Raw genomic sequence first — 19,595 nt, forward strand, 5'->3', positions numbered from 1 at the left:
TATTCATGAAAACAGATTCAGCAATGTCTTGTGGATCCCAAACTGTACAACAAAAGGTAATATTGAGTAAATTTTTTCTTAAGATTTAATTTGTTAATGAGAGAGAGAAGAGAGAAGGAAAATGAGAGCATCGCTCTGGTACCTGTGCTGCCAATTCTGCACTTCAAGCTTGGGAATCCAATGCTTTATCCACTGCACCACCTCTGACACCACAATTTTGAAGACTTTGATAGTGTGCTGCTTTACCTATGTGCACATTGCAGATTCCAGCTCACTGCATGGGAGACAGCTTCAGTGCTGTGGTCTCTTTCACACTCTGCCTCTGTTTCTTTCTTTCTCTTTTGGATGGGGGGGGGCTTATTTTTTAATTTAATTTTTTCTTAGTAGTTTACTATTGGTTTACAAAATTGCAAAATAAAAGGGGTACAATTCCACAGTGTTTCCACCACCAGAGTTCTGTGTCCCCATCACCTCCATTTGAAACTGCTTTAGTTCTCCCAAGGTTGACTATGGGTTGACTATTATTTCTATAACTACCGATCTTTAGGCATGCTTTAGTTGAGTACAAGCTAGGAGGAAAAGAATCGCCCCAGTATGCAGGCATGTCCCTGAACCCGTGCCCGGCCTGTCTGCCCAGCTCTACCTCCATCCAACACCTGACAAGCCAGCACCAAGCGGGTGCCTAGAGGTAGGGAGCCCCTCCGGAGGGAGAGACCCCAGAGCCCCGCCCGCGGAGAAGTTGTGGAGTAGAGCGCCAGGCCCCGCCCCTCTGCGGCCCGCGAAGGGTGGGCGTGACAGACGCGCGCGCTCGCGGCGGCGGCGCGCACGTGCGCGTTCCCGCGACCGGCTCCCAGCCGCGGACGATGCCGCCGAGGAGGAGGCGGCGGCGGCGGCGCGCTCGGGCGGTGTGAAGCGGCGGCGGGCTGCCACGGGCGGGCGGCGTCATGAGCGGGGCGGCTGCCCCCGGCTCGGGGCTGTGAGGAGCTCGGGGCCGGGGGTGGGCGGCGGCGGCGGCGCGGCGGGCGGAGGGCGCTCCTCGGCGGCGGCGGCCATGCGCGGGGCGGCGGGGCGGCGGGGCCGGGGCCGGGGCCGCCTCCTCCTCCCGGGGGCCCCGCCGCCGCCGCTGCTGCTGCTGCTGGCGCTGCTGCCCCTGCTGCCCGCGCCCCGCGCCGCCGCCCCGGCCCCGTGGCCTCCGGCGCTGCCTCCCGCGGCCGCGGGGCCCAGCGTGAGCCTGTACCTGAGCGAGGACGAGGTGCGCCGGCTGCTGGGTGAGCGAGCGGGCGAGCGGGCCCCGCGCGGGGCGGGTCGGCCGGGCCCTGTGCTTCCTTCCGGCCGCCGCGGCCCAGCCGCCGCCGGGTCCCCTCGGGCCGCGCCGCTCGGCTTTGGAGGCGTGGGGGACCCGGGGTCCTGCACGCTGCACCCTGCTCCCTGACCCTGCTCCCGGGGTCGGGCGCCCCTGCAGCTTCTTCTTCCAGCCCCGCTCTCCTCGCCTCCCCGCGCGTCACGGAGGGACCCGACAGGCTTGCAGACCCAGCTTGCAAACGCTGCTGGGCTCATGGTCTGGCTTTTCAAAATCCATGCAAGCATGCATGCATGCATCATCATCATCATCGTGATTATTATTATTATTATATTGTTTTTCGTGATAAGGGCATGAAGGTGGCCACACCCTGCAAATTTGGGCGTCTTATCACTGGAGGGGTTCGGCAGTGGCCAAAGACTCTTAAGTCCCCGGATGCTTGGGGTCTGGACTAAAGTCAGTTTCTGAGCCGTCATCTACTGATGTACCTTGAAAGGGAACTGGGAACGTGGCTTTGGTCACTGGGTGGTTCTGTTCTAAGCCTGGTTGGAATTGGTTGGGCATAGGCTCTTGTGTGGGACTCTGCGGGTTCTGCTAATGAACCCCCTTTTCAATTTAGCCATACAGGACATTTTTATGTTGTAGTGCATACTTTTTTTTTTGCCAGAGCACTGCTCAGCTCTGGCTTACGGTGGTGCGGGGGATTGGACCTGGGACCTTGGGCATGAGAGAATGACCGCCTTCTTCACAGGAAGATCTGATGGCAGTGGCCTCAAGGCAAGTCTTGGGGAGTCGGAAGATGAGACTTGGCAGGTTCTGTGTTTTATTTCGGGTTTGCGTTGCATCTGCAACATCGTTGTTAAGGAGGAATCAGTATTCTCTTTAAGAATTGTTATCTGTCAGTTTTTTTGTTTTTTTTTTAAATGGTATTTTCAAAGTTGTAGGGTTTTCTTGTAGTCTGTCTGAGGGCCACTCCACGTTGAAATGGAATCGCTTTTGCTTTTGGACACAGTGGCATGTATGGATTTGTCTTCTTTAACCAAAAAGTTAACACTGTTTTTGCAATGTGTTGCCCTGATTTTGTGTTAATGTGGTGCTGGGGTTTGAACCCAGGGCTTCATACTTGCCTGGAGGCATGCGCTCTGCCACTGAGCTACACCCCCACCCCCTGCCTGAATCTTTAATCCTCTTTTCGGTCTGGCTGGATTTGAAATTTAGCTGAATAAAGCTGGATTAAATAGACTGGTATTTGGAACACAAGACGAAAGCTTAGGAAAACATAATGAATACTTAAAAACCAACTCACAGCAAACAGTTTCTTAAAACGCACATTGTACAGTAGATCGTCTTCTGGAAATTCTTAGGTTAAAAACACATCTCTTGTGACTTTCCTGACATATAAGAAACTGGTGGGGGTGGGGCGGGGGTGGGGAGTGGGTGGGAGTGGGGGCTGTGGACAGGACTGTCAGACACTGACATTGATGGAGTGTCTGCCATATACCTGCTGCCGCATGTTTTATTTCCTCTGACTGAGTAGGTATCATTTCCCTTTCTGAGATTAGGAAAATAGACTTTAAGCAACTTGTTCAAGTTTGCACATTACATATTTGCCATTCCACTACTCTGTGTTGATGTGTATGTATGTGTGTGTCACTTCTTAAATTTTCATGTATATGTAGGGTGGGGGAAGAGGGGTGGAGAGGCACCAGTGGGACTTCCCTTGGTGCCACCATGGTGCTCCCATGTGGTGCCAGGGTTTAAAATGGGTTTTCCTCTTGTTAAAGTACTGGTCCTACTAGGTGAGCTATATTCCATCTCCTATTTTTTCTTTCTTGAAATAAAAGATTTTTGTTTATTGACTAGAAACCAATTGAGAGGGAAGGGGAAGAGAGAGAGGGAGAGGGAGACACCCACAGCACTACTTCACTGCTTGTGAAGCTTCCCCCTGCAGATGGGCACCAGGGGCTTGACTCTTGGCATTATAACGTGTGCCCCACCACCCTGGTTATTTATTTATTTTAAAATAAAGCATAGTGTTGACATAAGTTGCAAAGTTTAATTAAATGAAGCCTTTTTTAATTATTTTTTTTTCTTTAGGGGGTTAATGGTTTATAGTTGACAGTAAATACAGTAGTTTGTGCATGTGTAATATTTCTCAGTTTTCCCACTGACACAGTGGGGCTATTGACTCTTCATCCTGCCAGATCTGCTTCCTCTCTTTCCATGTTCTCCTCCATCCCTCAAACATTCTAACCACAGAATATCCCTTAGCTGTTATGGGTGGCTGAGGAAGAGCAAGTGGAAAGGACTGAGATGCTGACCAGGCATCCCAGAGACTTCAGTTGTCAGCATATCTGCTATGGTGTTTAGGACTATTTTAAATACTTTTTTTTTTTTTTTTTACCATGTTTTCAGAAGATTAAATACCTTCTGAAAGCTGACTTGGGGAACAAATTCTTGCTTATCGGTTTTATGTTTATTTGTTTATGAGAGAGGAGAGAGAACCAGAACATCACTCTGGCACATGCAGTGAATGGAAAGAATGAAACTTGGGACCTTGTGCTTGAGAGTCAACCCTTTCTCCACTGGACCACTGCACAGTGCATCGCCTCTCAGGCTGCCTGATTGTCATCCTATAATATTTCTACCACAATTTGAAATTCCAACTAAGAAAACCTTGTTAGTCCAGAATGAGAACTTTATAAATAGAAATAATTACCCATGAGAATAAGTTATTGTTTTAATCAAGTTAGTACACACATGGTTTCAGCACATCAGATAGTGCTGAAAGACTTAGAAAAACATCTGCAATCCGGAGTTGGCCAGTAGCAGAGCGGGTTAAGTGCACGTGGTGTGAAGCACAAGGAGTGGCCTAAGGATCCCAGTTGGACCCTGGTTGGAGGCCCGGGCTCCCCACCTGCAGTGGAGCCGCTTCACAAGCGGTGAAGCAGGTCTGCAGGTGTCTACCTTCTCTGTCTTCCCCTCCTCTTTCCATTTCTCTCTATCCTATCCAACAATGATGATAACAGTAACAATAACTACAGCAACAATAAAAAAAGGCAACAAAAGGGAAAATAAATAAAATTTAAAAAGAAAAAAAAACCATCTGCAATCTCCTGTATTTAGCCCTCTTATCATTTAGACCTTACTTTGTACTGGGAATGACAATCTAAAACTAGATCTATTTTTCCCTGTTTTTTACTTTTATATTTATAAATCGATGTATTTTACTTTATAATATTATAACTGAGCTCTTATTTTTATATATATAATAGATATTGACAAAACCAGTAAGTTAGTAATTATTTAAATATTTTTGGATCGAGATAGCCAGAAATTGAGAGGGAAGAGGGTGAAGGGAGAGAGACAGAAGACACCTGCAACTCTGCTTCATCACTTGCAAAGCTTCCCCCCTGCAGGTGAGGACCAGGGACTCAAACCTTGCACATTTAACATGTGCGCTTAACCAGGTTTGCCACTACCCAACAGGGTAAGTTAGCATTTACATTATTGTTTTTATGTGCATATCTTATTTCTGAGTTATGTTTTTATTACCTGTGATTATGTTTCTTTTTCCTGGAGCAAATAGTTGCCTGTTAAGCTTCTTGACTATTATTTTTTATGTGCCTATTACTGTATTCCCTCAAATAACTCTTGAGAAATATGCTAAAAATGCTCTTAGACTTTTTTTTTTTTTAATACAGAAAGGCAACAAAAGAGAGTCAGAGAAAAAGAGACACCACAGCACCAAGACTTCCTTTAATATGATGGAGGCCAGGCTTGAACCTGGGTCACATATAGTAAGGCAACACACTACCCAAGAGAGCTATTTTGTCAGCGCTCCTTTTGACAGATATTTTTTTCCAGGTAGCATATTAAAGTGTCTGTCAGTTCCACTTGACTTCCACCTAGACTACTCCCTAGTCTGGGACCTTCCATCTTTTCGCTTCAATCTGGACAGTGGGATTGTTTTTCCTTCCGCTTCTGCTCCTGTTTAGAAACCCTGTTGCCTGCCACTCTTTCTTGGTTTGCTCCAGTCGCTAACGTGTCTTCGGTAGCTTCCTGAGCAGAGGGGATGGGAGGTAAATTACTTGAGGCCTTGTTTTCCTGAAGGTGTCAATACTGACCTTATGCTTTATCAAAGATTTGGCTGAACATGAGTATCAGTTTGAAAACTTTGGTGGCGTTTTTACCCTTCCTTGGCTGGCCTTCACAGTTTTTAAAAATATTTTTTTAGTATTTATTCCCTTTTGTTGCCCTTGTTGTTTTATTATTGTAGTTATTATTGTTGTTGATGTCATCGTTGTTGGATAGGACAGAGAGAAATGGAGAGAGGAGGGGAATATGGGAGGGGGAGAGAAAGACACCTGCAGACCTGCTTCACCGCCTGTGAAGTGACTCCCCTCAGGTGGGAAGCCAGGGGCTTGAACTGGGATCCTTATGCTGATCCTTGCGCTTTGCGCCGCGTGTGCTTAACCCGCTGCACTACTGCCCAGCTCCCCACAGTTCTTGATGAAAAATCAAAAACCTTTCTGATATTTATTATTTTGCAATTCAGTCCCTCCCCTTCCCTCTCCACCCCCCACTCTGGAAATTTGTTAACTTTGCCCTTTCTGTTTATTGTCTGTCTTGTCTTAGCCCTTTTTAATCTAGAAAGGCATATCTTTAAGTCTTCAAACATATCTTAATTCCTTGGTAATTTTTACCTTTTATTTTTCTGAGATGTGTATTGGTTTGTTTATGGAATCTCCTGGAATTGATCTTCAATTTCAACCAAAATAAGGCTGCTGCTTATTTATGTCTTTGTATTTAGGGGCAGAGAGAGGGGGGAGAATCTCTCAGTTTTATCTTCAAAACTTTTTTAACTTCACAAATGATGTTTTTAGGTCTTAGGAGATGATTGTCCTCTTCCTATTTCACTGCATCTTACTATAGATGCATTATCTTCATATAGCTTAGAGATGTGTGTTTTATTTAAGTTTTTTCCAGTATGTTTGATCTATGTTTTAGTGTTTCTCCAGCTCCCTCCATTGTACTTGTTACTTCAGTATTCATTTTACGATTGTTTAGATCACAAATATCTATTGATCCCTGGTTGTCTCTACATTGCTTTCAGTTGCTTTTCTTTACAAACTGCAAGGTGGGCATAATCCATTCTACTCACAAGGACCCTGGCCCAGTGAATAGAGGGCCAGGCCTACACTCAGTTCTGCCTGAGCAGCATGCCTAAGACTTCTTTGTAAATTTCACTTAGCTCATATACTTAGAAGAGCTTGGCCTGTGAGCCTTGTGCTTGTTTGTGGTCTTGAAATTGTCTGCATCCAGGTGGGGATATAGCATAATGGTTATGTAAAGAGACTTTCATGCCTGAGACTCTCAAGTCCCAGGTTCAGTCCCCCACACCGCCAAAAGCCAGAGCTGAGCAGTGCTCTGGTAAAAAAAGAAAGAAAGAAATTGTCTGCATCCTTCCATCTTCTCTAACAGTTCTTCTAGAACTGAGTTTCCTGGGAGGCCAGAGCTTTTGATTGTGCTACCTGGTTGGGAACAAAATGCAGGTGGGAGTATGCTATAATTTGGTCATGGCAGGGAGTATGGCCATCAGTTAGACATTCCTGTTGAGTAACTTGCTTATCTTTCTAAAATATCCTCTAAAAGAATTAAGTATTTATTGTTCACCACTTAAAGTCAGGCCAATACTAGTTGAGGTCACTGCTCCCCAAATTAGTCCAGAAAGAAAATTCTAAAGCTCAAGTACATATACCTTGATAGAAAAAAGTGGTTCACAATCATTAAATTATTTTCCTTGAGGAATTCAGAACTTCCTAGGGAGAGACTGTTATGTTTATGACTGTAATATTGAGATAAAAGTTAGGTTTAAATAGCTGACTGATATAAGTTAGGCTTTTGAGTGGAGAAAGGGCTTAGAGAATTTAGGGAAGGGCTTTAGAAAAGGAGACATTTGAGCCTGCTTTTGAAGGATGCATTTGATTGGCACAAAAGACAAACGTTTCATGCCAGCCAGGGAAAATAGCATAAAGTGAGCAAAAGGCGTGTGGAAGCAGATGTGTGCGAAGTTAAGTACTAGGAAAAATCTAATATGGTTGAGATGAGAAAAATCACAAAACCAACTCGGCAGAATATAAAGTTGGCATGCTGAGACTGGATAAGCATTTGGGTTTAGGAAAGCAGCATGCCCCACGAGGACTGAGCTACAGAAAGATAACTTTCCGACTCAGTGGAAAAAGGGTAGCTTGGAGACTAAGAAGCAGGGCCTGGGGAAGGAGAGAGAGAGCTAGCCTTGTGATAAGAGGGATCAGCCAGAACAGTTGAAGGAGTCAGGTGGATATGTGAGGAATTTTCTGGGCGTTTGGAGAAGACTTAGTGGAGGAGACCTGTGTGCTAAAGGACAGGGAGGAGCCACAGAGGAATCCAGGGTGTCGGATTTGGGCAGCTGTGCTCAAGTGGTTGAGGGAAAGAAAAACTACATGAGCCTTATGTAACCACTGCTCCCAGCACCTCTCTTTCCTCTGTCAGCCCCAGCTGGGTGGCCAGGCTGTTCTGTGTCCTATTGTGTCTACCATAAACTGCCCCTGCCCTGACTCCTGAGGCTTGGCACCCTGCAGCAGACTCTTAGCCCTGGGCGTTTGGGTGGGGCTGGTGGCCGTAAGTACGCTCGTTTGAGCCCATGTGGTCTTCATTGGAGAGCAAGGCGGAGGCATTGTGCAATTGCGGGTTGTGAGTGTTTTTCTTCTTGGTAGTATACATGTGGGAGAACTCTGTCCAATTAGGGCTAAACCTGTCCTCCATGAGTCACATCCTGAGTTGACCAGTCAGTTCCGAAGGTGCTGCCTAAAATACTGTGGCTTCTGAGGGTCACTAGGAATAAGTTAAATTCTGGGAATTTTCTTTCTTTCTTTTCTTTACTTTTCTTTTCTCTCTCTTTTTTTTTTTAACCACTACTCTGAATTGAGAAGGTTTTGCAGCATGATTTTTTTTGGATCTTGATGCAGACATGTCCGTGTTCTGAAAAAAAACTTTGTTTGCTTATGCACTAAAACAAAACAATAAGGCAAACAGAAGCTTGGATGTGAAACAACCATTCAACATTCTGAAACCATGTCACACAATGTGTTGCATTGGTTGATAGAAATCAGATATAATATTTTCTAGTCAAAATGTTTTTATATGTTTTAATTTCACCACAAATGCATGTGTATTATTGAATTACTAAATAAACACTTATTGAATGATTTCTGAGTAGACTATTTCTGAAAATTCACAGTGAAGCCCTGCGTGCTCCATGTTCAGCTAAGAAGTTATTGAAAAGGAGGAATGTCAGTTCTGTCAAGTCTCTAAAAGCTGTAGGAGAAATAATAGAAAAAGCTAAAAGTGCAGAATATGACATGAAAATCATTTAACCCACAACATCATTGTTTAAGCTGCTCTGGGGATTAAAATTGATATGTTTTTTTTTTTTTTTAATTAGAAAGAATACCCCTCCTCTCTAGGTTAAGATTTGTAATTCTCCACCTTATAATGTAATAAAATTTTAGGTGTACAAATGGCTTTCTAGGATTATAGCTAAATTTATTAGATGTTCATGAGCAAATGACTATTTTCTTGGATCTATTTCAGATTGCTGGTTTCCATAAACTAGGAAATTTTGGGGGAAAAAAGTGCCCATATTTATTTTCTTTCAGTATCATTTTAAAAAATATGGACAACCCAGTGATTTCACACATAGTAATTTTGGTTTTCTTCTCTAATGCTTCATATACCATACTGACCTTATAACATTATCTTGACTAAATACTTTTTTTTTTTTTGGCTTATGTTTTGACTAACATTGGGAACTGGATAGAATCATAGTAATAGAGTTTTGTCTGACATTTGGAAACCAGGTATGATATCATAGAATAATAGAGTTTTGTGACCAAGGAGGGACATTAATATCATCTGGTTTTACTGCCCTGTTTTTAGTTGGGAAGATTGATGCCTGCAGAAGGTGGTTAAAGAATTGATGGCCAAAATAAATTCTAAGTTCTTTCTGCTGTTTCCATGACATCACTTGTTTTCCTGCTTTAACTGAATCCTGACATTTTCTTTAAAATCTTATTTTCCTTAAAGCCCATCTTTCATGTAGATGATTTGTACCTATAGCCAGCCATTCATGTATCTGAGGTTTGAGAGTGAGTAATTGAATAGCAAGGAAGTCCCATGCAAATGTACTAAAGCCTAAAAGGCTCCCAGTGTTCTGTTAATTGCTGGGGAGGCCTGCAGTTAACAGCTGTTATTGTTACTTTGGGAAACTGTGATACTTTCTTTTCTTTCTCATTTTAAAATTTGTAATTAATAGTGGGCTGCAAAATAAAAAGATTACAGGGTAAATCAGCACCCACCAGCAAAATTCTGTGTTCCCACACACCCATCTCCCAAAGATAACCACTGTGGTTATTACATGGTATTAGAATCAGTTTGTTTGCTTCTGCTTTTGTTTTTCGAGTTTATGTGTGATTCTTACTTTCAAAAACTCATTTGAAGTTGGGGAAATGGATCTACTGGTAGAGCACTGAACTTGCTTTTGCTTGCTCAAGGTTCCCAAGGTTCCCAGTTCAATACCCTGATGCTACTCGTATCAGCACGATTCTTCTCTTCTTGTCTCTTTCTCCTCTGAAACTTTGTTTTATAACAAAACAACATTTAAAGAAAAACTAATTTGAAAAACATTTGGAGCTGTTGAACCATTTGAACTTGAGTTAGTTAGACCACAGTTCAGACCATATAGAACAAAAGCCTTGAATTAAGGAAAAATAAATTTGTTTGTTTAGTTATTTATTTTCAAGAGCACTGCTTAGCTCTGGCTGATGGTGTTGTAGGAGATTGAACATGGGACCTCTGAGCCTCAGGCCTAAGAGTCTTTTTGAATTTTTTTTTGTTGTTTATTACATTTATTTATTTGATAGAGACAGCCAGAAATCGAGAGGGAAGGGGGTAATAGAGAGACAGAGAGACACCTGCAGTTCTGCTTCACTTGTGAAGCCTTCCTCTTACACGTGGGAACCGGGGGCTTGAACCCAGGCCCTTGCACATTGTGACATGTGCACTTAACCAGCTGCGCCACCACCCGGTCTCTTTAAGAGTATTTTTGCATAATCATTATGCTGTCTTTCCCACCCCAAATTTGTCTTGATATTTTTGTTGTTTTGAATTTTCAGAAAAGACTTCTTTTTCTGAGAGGTATAGAATGAGAGACCAGAGCACTGCTCAGCTCTGGCCTATTAGGGGTGCCAAGAACTGATGTTGGTTCCTGGGGTTTTAGGCATGCAAATACCAAGTATTAAGCTAGCTCCCTTGCCTTGTTTTCCTTAAGAGTTCTACATGAAAATTTTGGCTTTTCAGCTTGGAATTTGGGTTGTTTACGCATAAAACTATGAACAAATGTTGTATTTTCCAAGAGAGCAACATTCCTACTTCTGGAATTGGCAGTGAGAAATCCAAGTCTGGCAGACAACCTCACCAGTGTGTCCTGGAACCCCATCTCTCCAGAGCCTGTCCCACTTCTTCTTCTAGCGTTTGCCCTTCTTCTGTAGCCAGTCAACAGCGTCAGGTTGAGCCTGATGTAAAGTTTCGAGACCTGTCCCACTAAAGAAAGATAAGAGACAGACTGGGAGTATGGATCCACCTGCCAGTGCCCATGTCCAGCAGAGAAGCAGTTACTGAAACCAGACCTCCCACCTTCTGCACCCTATAATGATTATAGGTCCATGTTGTGATGGAGGGGAGGAGGGATAAAGAATAGGACAGCTTCCAGTGGGGGTGGAAATTGCTTGGAATTGTATCCCTCTTATCCAACAGACTTGTCAGTCATAATTAAATCAGTAAAAACAGAAAGAAGTACAAGTGTGATAATTGTAATCATGAAACTGAACTGTTTTTCATTCTAAGTCTGAATATAAAAAATTCATGCATTCTAGTAGTAAAAAGCCACCTCTGTAATTCAGGGCAGTCAGCTCTTTCTGCCCCATTTCCAGCTGAGCCCTTTTCCACCTCTGCCAGTCTGCTTTGCCTGCTTTTCTTTGCTTGTCTATTCTGCTTGTGGACTTCTAGTTCTTATACTTATTTATTTACTTATTGCCACCAGGGCTTTGCTGGGGCTCTGTGCCTGCATGATTCTACTACTTCAGACAGACTCCTTTTCTCTCCTTTCTCCTCCCCTCCCGTCCCCTCCCCTCTTTTCTTTTTGAAAGCCGGTGAAAGACAGAGAGACAAAGAGAGGAGAGATACCACAGTACCCTTCCCCAACTCCTTTGCTCATGAAACTCCTTTGCAAGGTGCTTCCTTGTGATATCTGGGGGCTCAAACCTGTGTCAGTGCTACATGTGGATACTGTTTCCAAGTCTTGCTTTTCTCATTTTAGTTAATAGCACTCTGCCAACTTTAAAAATAATGATTTAATTTTAATTAAATTTAAGTATTTATTATTATAAAATAGTAGTACATGCTTCATTATTTGTGAGGACCTGGGGTTGATGCCAGGTTCAGCATGGGAGCCCCAAGGATAGCACCAATAGGGCTCCATGTATAGTGGGATACGCTTTTACCTTTTTTTTTTTAAAAAAAATTTTATTTATTTTCCCTTTTGTTGCCCTTGTTGTTGTAGCTATTATTGTTGTTAATGATGTCGTCGTTGTTAGACAGGACAGAGAGAAATGGAGAGAGGAAGGGAAGACAGGGGGAGAGAGAAAGATAGACACCTGCAGACCGGCTTCACCACCTGTGGAGGGACTCCCCTGCAGGTGGGGAGCCGGGGGCTGGAACTGGGATCCTTACACTGGTCCTTGTGCTTTGTGCCGCATGCGCTTAACCCACTGCACTACCGCCCGAGTCCCCTTTTTCCCCTTTCTACCTTGGTCTCAATAGTACAGAATAAAAAGATAAAGTGATTTATTCACTAAAAATAACAAAACAGTAAAAGCTAAGGTACTACATAGATATTTTGTCCTAAGACATACCCCTATAATACCAACTTAAAAGTGGCTAGTTGGGAGTCGGGAGGTAGCCCAGCGGGTTAATCGCCAGGACCTGCGTTAAGGATCCTGGTTTGAGCCCCTGGCTCCCCACCTATAGGGGAGTCGCTTCACAAGCGGTGAAGCAGTTCTGCAGGTGTCTATCTTTCTCTACCCCTTCTTGTCTTCCCATCCCCTCTCCTTTTTTCTCTGTCCTATGCAACAACAACAATAATAACTACAACAATAAAACAACAAGGGCAACGAATAAATATTTAAAAAGAAAAGTGGCTAGTCAATACGATAACAGTGTAATACCGGTAATTAACATCATGGGAATGGTGTTGGTTTACACAGGGATTTTTTCAGGCCAAGGAAAACGAGGATAGGTGGAAAGGATTTACTAACGTTGGGAAAAGAGAAGCTCCTCTGTTGGGTAGTATGCCACCTCCCCCTGGCTTCTGCTTAACCATATGCCTATATAGGGATTTACTGATCCAAAGCTTTGGTCTATTTACATAAATCACTTTTACATTTACATAAAGCACTCCCTCCAGGGCATTGGTGGTTCAGTGATAGGATTCTTGTCTGTTCCGCCCCTTCCTTGTCACACTCTGATTTTCACCAGTCACTTTTCTCTCCACCCTCTCTATATCACATCCTGTTTCCACCCTACTTGGAGAGTATAAAAACAGCTGCTCTTCTGATTGAAGACACTTGGAAATTGCTTTCCACCTCCGAGAGTTCCAGAGTGTATCTCCTGCGGAAGTTAGTGCGGCACGAGTTCCTGATCCCTCTCCCACGCAGCAGCCTAGATCGGCTCCAGTTGAGTTCTCTCCAAGCCAGAGAGCACTAGCTCGGGAAGAAGTACCCTCAGGCTATCCCGGCACTCCTCCCTCAGTCTAGCTGCTGCCCTACCTGCTCACACGACTTCCCCTGCAAAGGAACCCCTCAATTCTGTGTGGCTTCTGGGTCACAGCAAGCTGCCTTTCCTCTTGGGTCACCTTCATGGCTGGCTTCAACAGTTACTTTTACATATCTCAAGAGCATAAAGGCCAGCTATTTCCATCCTGTTATGCTTTAATACCTTGAACCCTACAAAACAATGTTATTAAGTGAGTTATCTCATAAGGTGCTAATTATGCTTTTGTTGGAAGGTAGATCATTATTTGTTAAGTTTTTAAAAATAATTTTTTTTAGTTTTATTATTTTTTAATCTTTATTTTTATTTATTGGATAGAGACAGTCAGAAATCAAAAGGGAAGGGGGAGATAGAGAGAGAGAGACAGAGAGACACCTGCAGCACTACTTCACCGCTTGCAAAGCTTTCCCTCTGCAGATGGGGACTAGGGGCTCAAACCTGAGTCTTTGAGGATTGTAACATGCACTCAACCAGGTGCACCACCAATCGGCCCCCTCAAGTTACTTTTTATTAAAAAGATTTTTTGTGGGGTTTGGGTGGGCTGTATGTGTCCAACATAGATGGGCAAAACAAAACAAAACAAAACAAAAACAAAAACAAAAACAGTACTGCTAAGAGTAATTAAGAGTTGAGGCCAGTGAGAGCAAGGAGAGGATTCGAGGCAATGGAGCTATTTCTGAGACCATAGAATAGTGGTAGCAGTCAACAAGAGTTGAACTACTCTCTCTCTCTCTCTCTCTCTCACACACACACACACACATTCTCTCTCTCTCTCTCTCTCTCTCTCTGCACTGCTCAACTCTGACTTATGATTGTGCTGAGGATCGAACCTGGGACCTCAGAAAAACTTTTTTTTTTAAATTGCTTTTGCTCAGAGAAACAGGTTGCTTTCATATGGCTAAGGGTTGTTTGAGCAGAGCTATAAAAGGATATTAAAGAGAAGGTTGAGTGGTCCGGGAGGTGGTGCAGTGATAAAGCTTTGGACTCTCAAGCATAAGGCCCTGAGTTTGATCCCCAGCAGCACATGTGCCAGAGTGATGTCTGGTTCTTTCTCTCTCCTATCTTTCTCATAAATAAATGAAATCTTAAAAGAAAGAGAGGAGGTTGATAGTGGGGACACAATAATAATTCATAGGGCAGGGGTATTTAAAAAAATTTATATACTGGCTCCAGAACCCTCAGTGAGTGAGAGATGTGATATTGAAAAGGACAGAGGGTAGCATAGTGTGATGGCATGTGGTAACAGGACATTTGATTAAGATATTCATGTGGGCATGTGTGGCTCTCAGGTGGTCAGGGATCAGGCACTGCCTACTCATGGAGATAGCGAGTGACCCCTTCATCCTCTGGTAAGAAGTCAGAATGTATAAAAGGATGCCAGCACAGAAAAGGGTCATTGAAGAAGGCTCAGCGATGGAAGATCAGGGTCAAAAGAATGCCAGCACAAGTTGAGGGCAATGGAAGTTTAATCAGTCTGAGAAAGTTAACAGACTTCCTTCTCTGCTGAGCCTGTAGTTGGAATGTTTTTAGAAGTTGCTCTGGTCTGCTTCAAGAGAATGTTTTCTAGTTAGGGGCCCTGGTTTTTGTCTAAAGTGTGAGTTGATAGAACTGGGGAAATACTGAGCAATCTGGAGAGAAAGGATGCTCCCAGAAAGTTGGAAAGGGAGCTGGCTATAACTTACACGATGTTTTACATCATGAGAGGTAAAAATTCAAACAGTTTCTTATGGGACTAAATCACAGATTATTGAATAAATGCATGCATGACTGGAAGATGCTTGCCTTTTTGTTCTTTATTTTCTGTTTACTTTTTAAAAATATAACATCTTTTTAAAATTATTTTATTTTCACTTTTTTGGATAGTGAGGCAGACACACCTGCAGCACTTCTCCATGGCTTGGGAAACTCCTGCTGTAGGTAGGACTAGGAGCTTGAACCTGGATCCTAGTGCTTGGTGACATGTTCACCCTGCCCCTACTCTTTACATTGCACTTTATAAAAGGGAGTTGAATTTACAGAACTCCTGGATGATCTGGACACTTTGAACTGTGTCTGAAAGCCTAAGTGTTTACACATTGTTTTCCCCCATAATAACATTTCAATGTATTAAGAACAGACTTATTTTCTTTTATCATCATCATCATCATCACCATCATTATCCAGATAAAGACAGAAGGCAGAGAGAAAGGAGTAACACCATAGCACCAAACTCCCTTCAACGTCATAAAGACTGGACTTGAGCCTGGCTGGTATATATAACAAGCAGTATGCTATGCAAGTGAGCTTTTCTCAAAGCCAAGTTCTTTTATTTCCCTGTGAAAGGTATTAAAGTTTAAACTAGAAGTTGTTGATCACTTAAAAGCTTCTCATGTTAGTGCTAGTAACTAACACTCTGGTATGCAAGCTTTCTGAGATTAGCAGAGATAAAATGTGTATTAGTGATTTTACATTTTAAAAGATTTTAGGTAAAGTTTATACATCATGAAATGCTCAGAATTTAAATGTATAGCTGGTTGAATATTGATAAATGTGCATACCTATGCCATTTATATGTAAAGTTATTTATAAATGTCTATATATGTTTACATATATCATAAATCATATCTAAAAGTCAGTACCATGCCAATTAATATAAATCATTTTCATCACCCCAGGACAAGTTCTATTTTTTTTCTTGCAACTGATTCTTAAATCTCCCTACCAACTCTCTTGCCAGACAAATACTTTGATCTGATTTTATCATAGTAGATTAGTTTTTCCAGTTCTAGAAGTTTACATAATTAGAATCACATAGTGTGTACACTACTGAATCTAACTTTTTTAATTTACAGTCTTTGAGGCAAACGCTAGAAGAACAGTCTTTGAGATTCATCTATTTTATTGTAGCCTTAATAGCTTATTGTCATTGTCTTTCTTACAGTAATATGCAAAAATTATCTGACAGACTTTTGTGTTGTTTCCTGTATTGGCTATTAGGAATTAAAGTGTTCATTAACATTCAGATACAAGGTTTTGGGTTATTTTTATTTTTAAAAATTATTTATTTGTTTATTCCCTTTTGTTGCCCTTGTTGTTTTATTGTTATAGTTATTGTTGTCGTTGTTGGATAGGACAGAGAGAAATGGAGAGAGGAGGGGAAGACAGGGAGAGAAAGATAGACACCTGTAGACCTTCACCACTTGTGACTGGGGGGGGGGGGGGGAGCTCCTTATGCTGGTCCTTGTGCTTTGGGCCACGTGCGCTTAACTTGCTGAGCTACTGCCCGACTCCCTTTTTGTTGTTGTTGTTGTTGTTGTTTTGTGTGGGTATATGATTTCATTTCCTTTGGATAATTATTTAGGAGTGGAACCACTGGGCCAAAGAGTAGGTGTAGGTTTAACTTTCTAAGAAACTGCCAATTTTTCAAAGTAGTTGAGTATTTTTACATTCTCAGGAAAAGTATAAGTGTTGGAATTGCATTGCATTTCTTGTTGAAATTTCATTACTCTTGGGGAGGAGGTAGATAGCATAATGGTTATGCAAAACAGACTCATGCCTGAGGCTCCAAAGTCCCAGATTCAGTCCCCACCCCGCCCCTACTACCTTAAGCCTGGGCTGAGTAGTGCTCTGGTTAAAAAAAAAAAAAAAAAAAGAAGAAGAAGAAGAAATTTCATTACCCCTGAGTGGAAATGCTAATAACTTCATTCCATTTCATCCATTTTTTGTCCAATTGCATAACTTAGGAAATGTTTGGTCACCTCTTTCGCCCATCTTATCTAATTGTTGACTTGTCTTTCTACTTAATTGGGAGGTCCTTACATATTCTAGAAATAAATCATTTTTATCTTTTAGATGTTATTAATATTGTTAACATTTTACATACACTTGATCATAATGTATTCAATATGTACATATTGCTGGGCTCACTTTGCTGTTGCTTTTATAAAACATTGATTTGTTTATGAAAGAGAGGAAAAAAAATGAGATTATCACTCTGGTATACTTGCAGTGCCAGAGATAAAACATAGGACCTTGTGTCTACTACTTTAATCACTGTGCCACTTCCTGCGCCATAACTTTGCTAATGTCTTATGGAGGATGTACTATATTTATGATAAATAAAGATGGGAATTTTCCTATAGCATTTTCATCATATTTTAGCATTGCAGTGGCACAGGTCTCATAAAATGAGTTGGAAGTGTCCTATATCTTCTGAGTTGTTTGAGGTTGGTGTTCTCTTCCTTCAGTATTCAACAGAATTCATCTGGATCTAGAGCTTTTGAGGAGTTTTAAATAGTTTGGAGTTTTTACTTGTCAGTCTTGTTAAACTTTGTTTTTTTGTGGATTTTTAAAAATTTTATCTAAGTTATTGAATTTACAGTTATAACATTGGTCATAATTTCCTTATAAACAACTATAGAGTTTGTAGCATTGTCTTCTCTCTAATATTGGTAATTTGTGTTTCCTCATTTTTCTTAGTCAATCTTAATCACTTTTTAAAAATATTTATTTATTTTCCCTTTTGTTGCCCTTGTTGTTTTAGTTATTGTTGTTGTTACTGATGTTGTCATTGTTGAATAGGACAGAGAGAAATAGAGAGCGGAGGGGAAGACAGAGAGGAAGAGAGAAAGATAGACACCTGCAGACCTGCTTCACCACCTGTGAAGTGACTCCCATGCAGGTGGGGAGCCGAGGCTCGAACTGGGATCCTTATACGGTCCTTGCGCTTTACACCATGTGCACTTAACCCACTGCGCTACCACCCAACTCCCTTTAATCACTTCTTATTAATTCTGTTTAAATAATCATTTCTTTGCCATTTCATAATTTCTTTATTATGGTATTTGATTAGAGAAAGTAACTCCTTGTCTTTAGCTGGGACATTTTTTTTTAAAAAAATGTGTACTGTCTAATTTATGCTTAAACTCTTTTCTTGTTTCATGTCCTATAACTATATTGTTTGAATCATATGTCCTTGATTTCATTGAAAGTCTCATAATTAATTGTTCATATGTTCGTGTGAGATATTTTATCTTTTGGTTTTTTTGAGTGTTAATTTTCAACTACAATTATGGATTTGTATATGTTTCTTGAATTTTCTTCTTTATATATTTGAAACCCTTTTGTTCATTGCACTAGAACCAAATATCTAGAAATAGATCAGATAATAAGGACCTCTAGGGCTGACAAAATGAGCTCACCTGGATAGTGTCCTAGCTTTGTCATGGACACGAACCAAGTTCAAGCCAGGCTCTGAAGGCACTAAACGAGACTTTGGTGCCGTGATCCTTTTTTTTTCTCTCTCTGTCTCTGACAAGAAAAAAAGGTGACCCCGTAGTAATGAAGCTTTGGTGATGACAGAAAGAAAAAAAAGAGAGATCTCTGTCCTATAACTAAAACATATCTTAAGTTCTAAAACATGTTTTATTAATATGAAATTGTCTTATAAGTTTCATGTTAATGAATGTATTAATATATTTTTCCTTGTATTCTATCTACTTAGTCTCATTTAATACTGCTTTGTCTATGTTGCTTTTCTTTATTTGCCATGTATTTCAACATTTTAAAATTATTATTTATAAAATGGAAATATTAACAGGACCATAGGATAAGAGGGGTACAATTCCACACAATTCCCACCACCAAACTCGATATCCCATCCCTTGCCTTGAAAGCTTTCCTATTCTTTATCCCTCCTGGAGTATGGACCCAGGATCATTATGGGGTGCAGAAGGTGGAAGGTCTGGCTTTGCTAATCGCTTCCCCGCTTCATGTGTACACTGGAAGGTTGATCTATACTCTCAGCCTGTCTCTCTCTTTCTCTACTGGGGTGGGGCTCCCATTGGTGGGGTCCTCTGCCCAGGGAAGTCAGGTTGGTATCATGGTAGCATCTGGAACCTGGTGGCTAAAAAAGATTTAAGATACAAAGCAGAACAAATTGTTGACTAATCATGAATCTAAAGGCAAGAATATTGCAGATGAAGATTTGGGGTCTCCATTTTGGAAAAAGCTATTATTAGGTCTATTTTAGGTATATTCCAAGGGGCCCATGATTACTAGTTTTTCTGAGCCCGACAGCTAACATGCAGGTAGACTCCAAGTTATTATCTGGGCAGATGGTGTCATAGTTGGAAAAAGGACCAGAAAGCTGGATCAGGGAAGAGAGTAGCCCCCAAATATGGGAAAAGTATATAAATATTGTTAACTGTAAACCCCATCAATTTGATCTGGGACCCACAGTCAGTACAGGAGCCTATGTAACCTCTGCATCCCTGTGGGTCTGAGCTCACATTCCATGGTCATGGCTAGGAACATTCCAGGCTGCACCAATTTCAGGACCCATCATCCTCAGGTGATAGGCAGAGAATGCTATCTAACCTCCCTTCAG

The 19,595-nt window shown here is 41.9% G+C and overlaps 1 protein-coding gene across 2 annotated transcripts in view; it reads left to right on the plus strand.

Annotated features, from left to right (window-relative positions):
- Nucleotides 1-845: 845 nt before the first annotated feature.
- Nucleotides 846-19,595, plus strand: part of RYK (receptor like tyrosine kinase) — an 89,930-nt gene continuing 71,180 nt past the window's right edge. The window contains exon 1 of one of the 2 annotated variants that reach the window (XM_060196993.1): nt 846-1,268. In XM_060196993.1, coding sequence (XP_060052976.1) covers nt 1,052-1,268 — 217 coding nt within the window. In that variant the 5' untranslated portion in view covers nt 846-1,051. The remainder of the gene's footprint in view (nt 1,269-19,595) is intronic. The other variant, XM_060196990.1, reaches the window with a different exon arrangement.

The sequence above is a fragment of the Erinaceus europaeus genome, chromosome 1, assembly GCF_950295315.1.
Source record: "Erinaceus europaeus chromosome 1, mEriEur2.1, whole genome shotgun sequence".
In the NCBI taxonomy this organism is placed as follows: Eukaryota; Metazoa; Chordata; class Mammalia; order Eulipotyphla; family Erinaceidae; genus Erinaceus; species Erinaceus europaeus.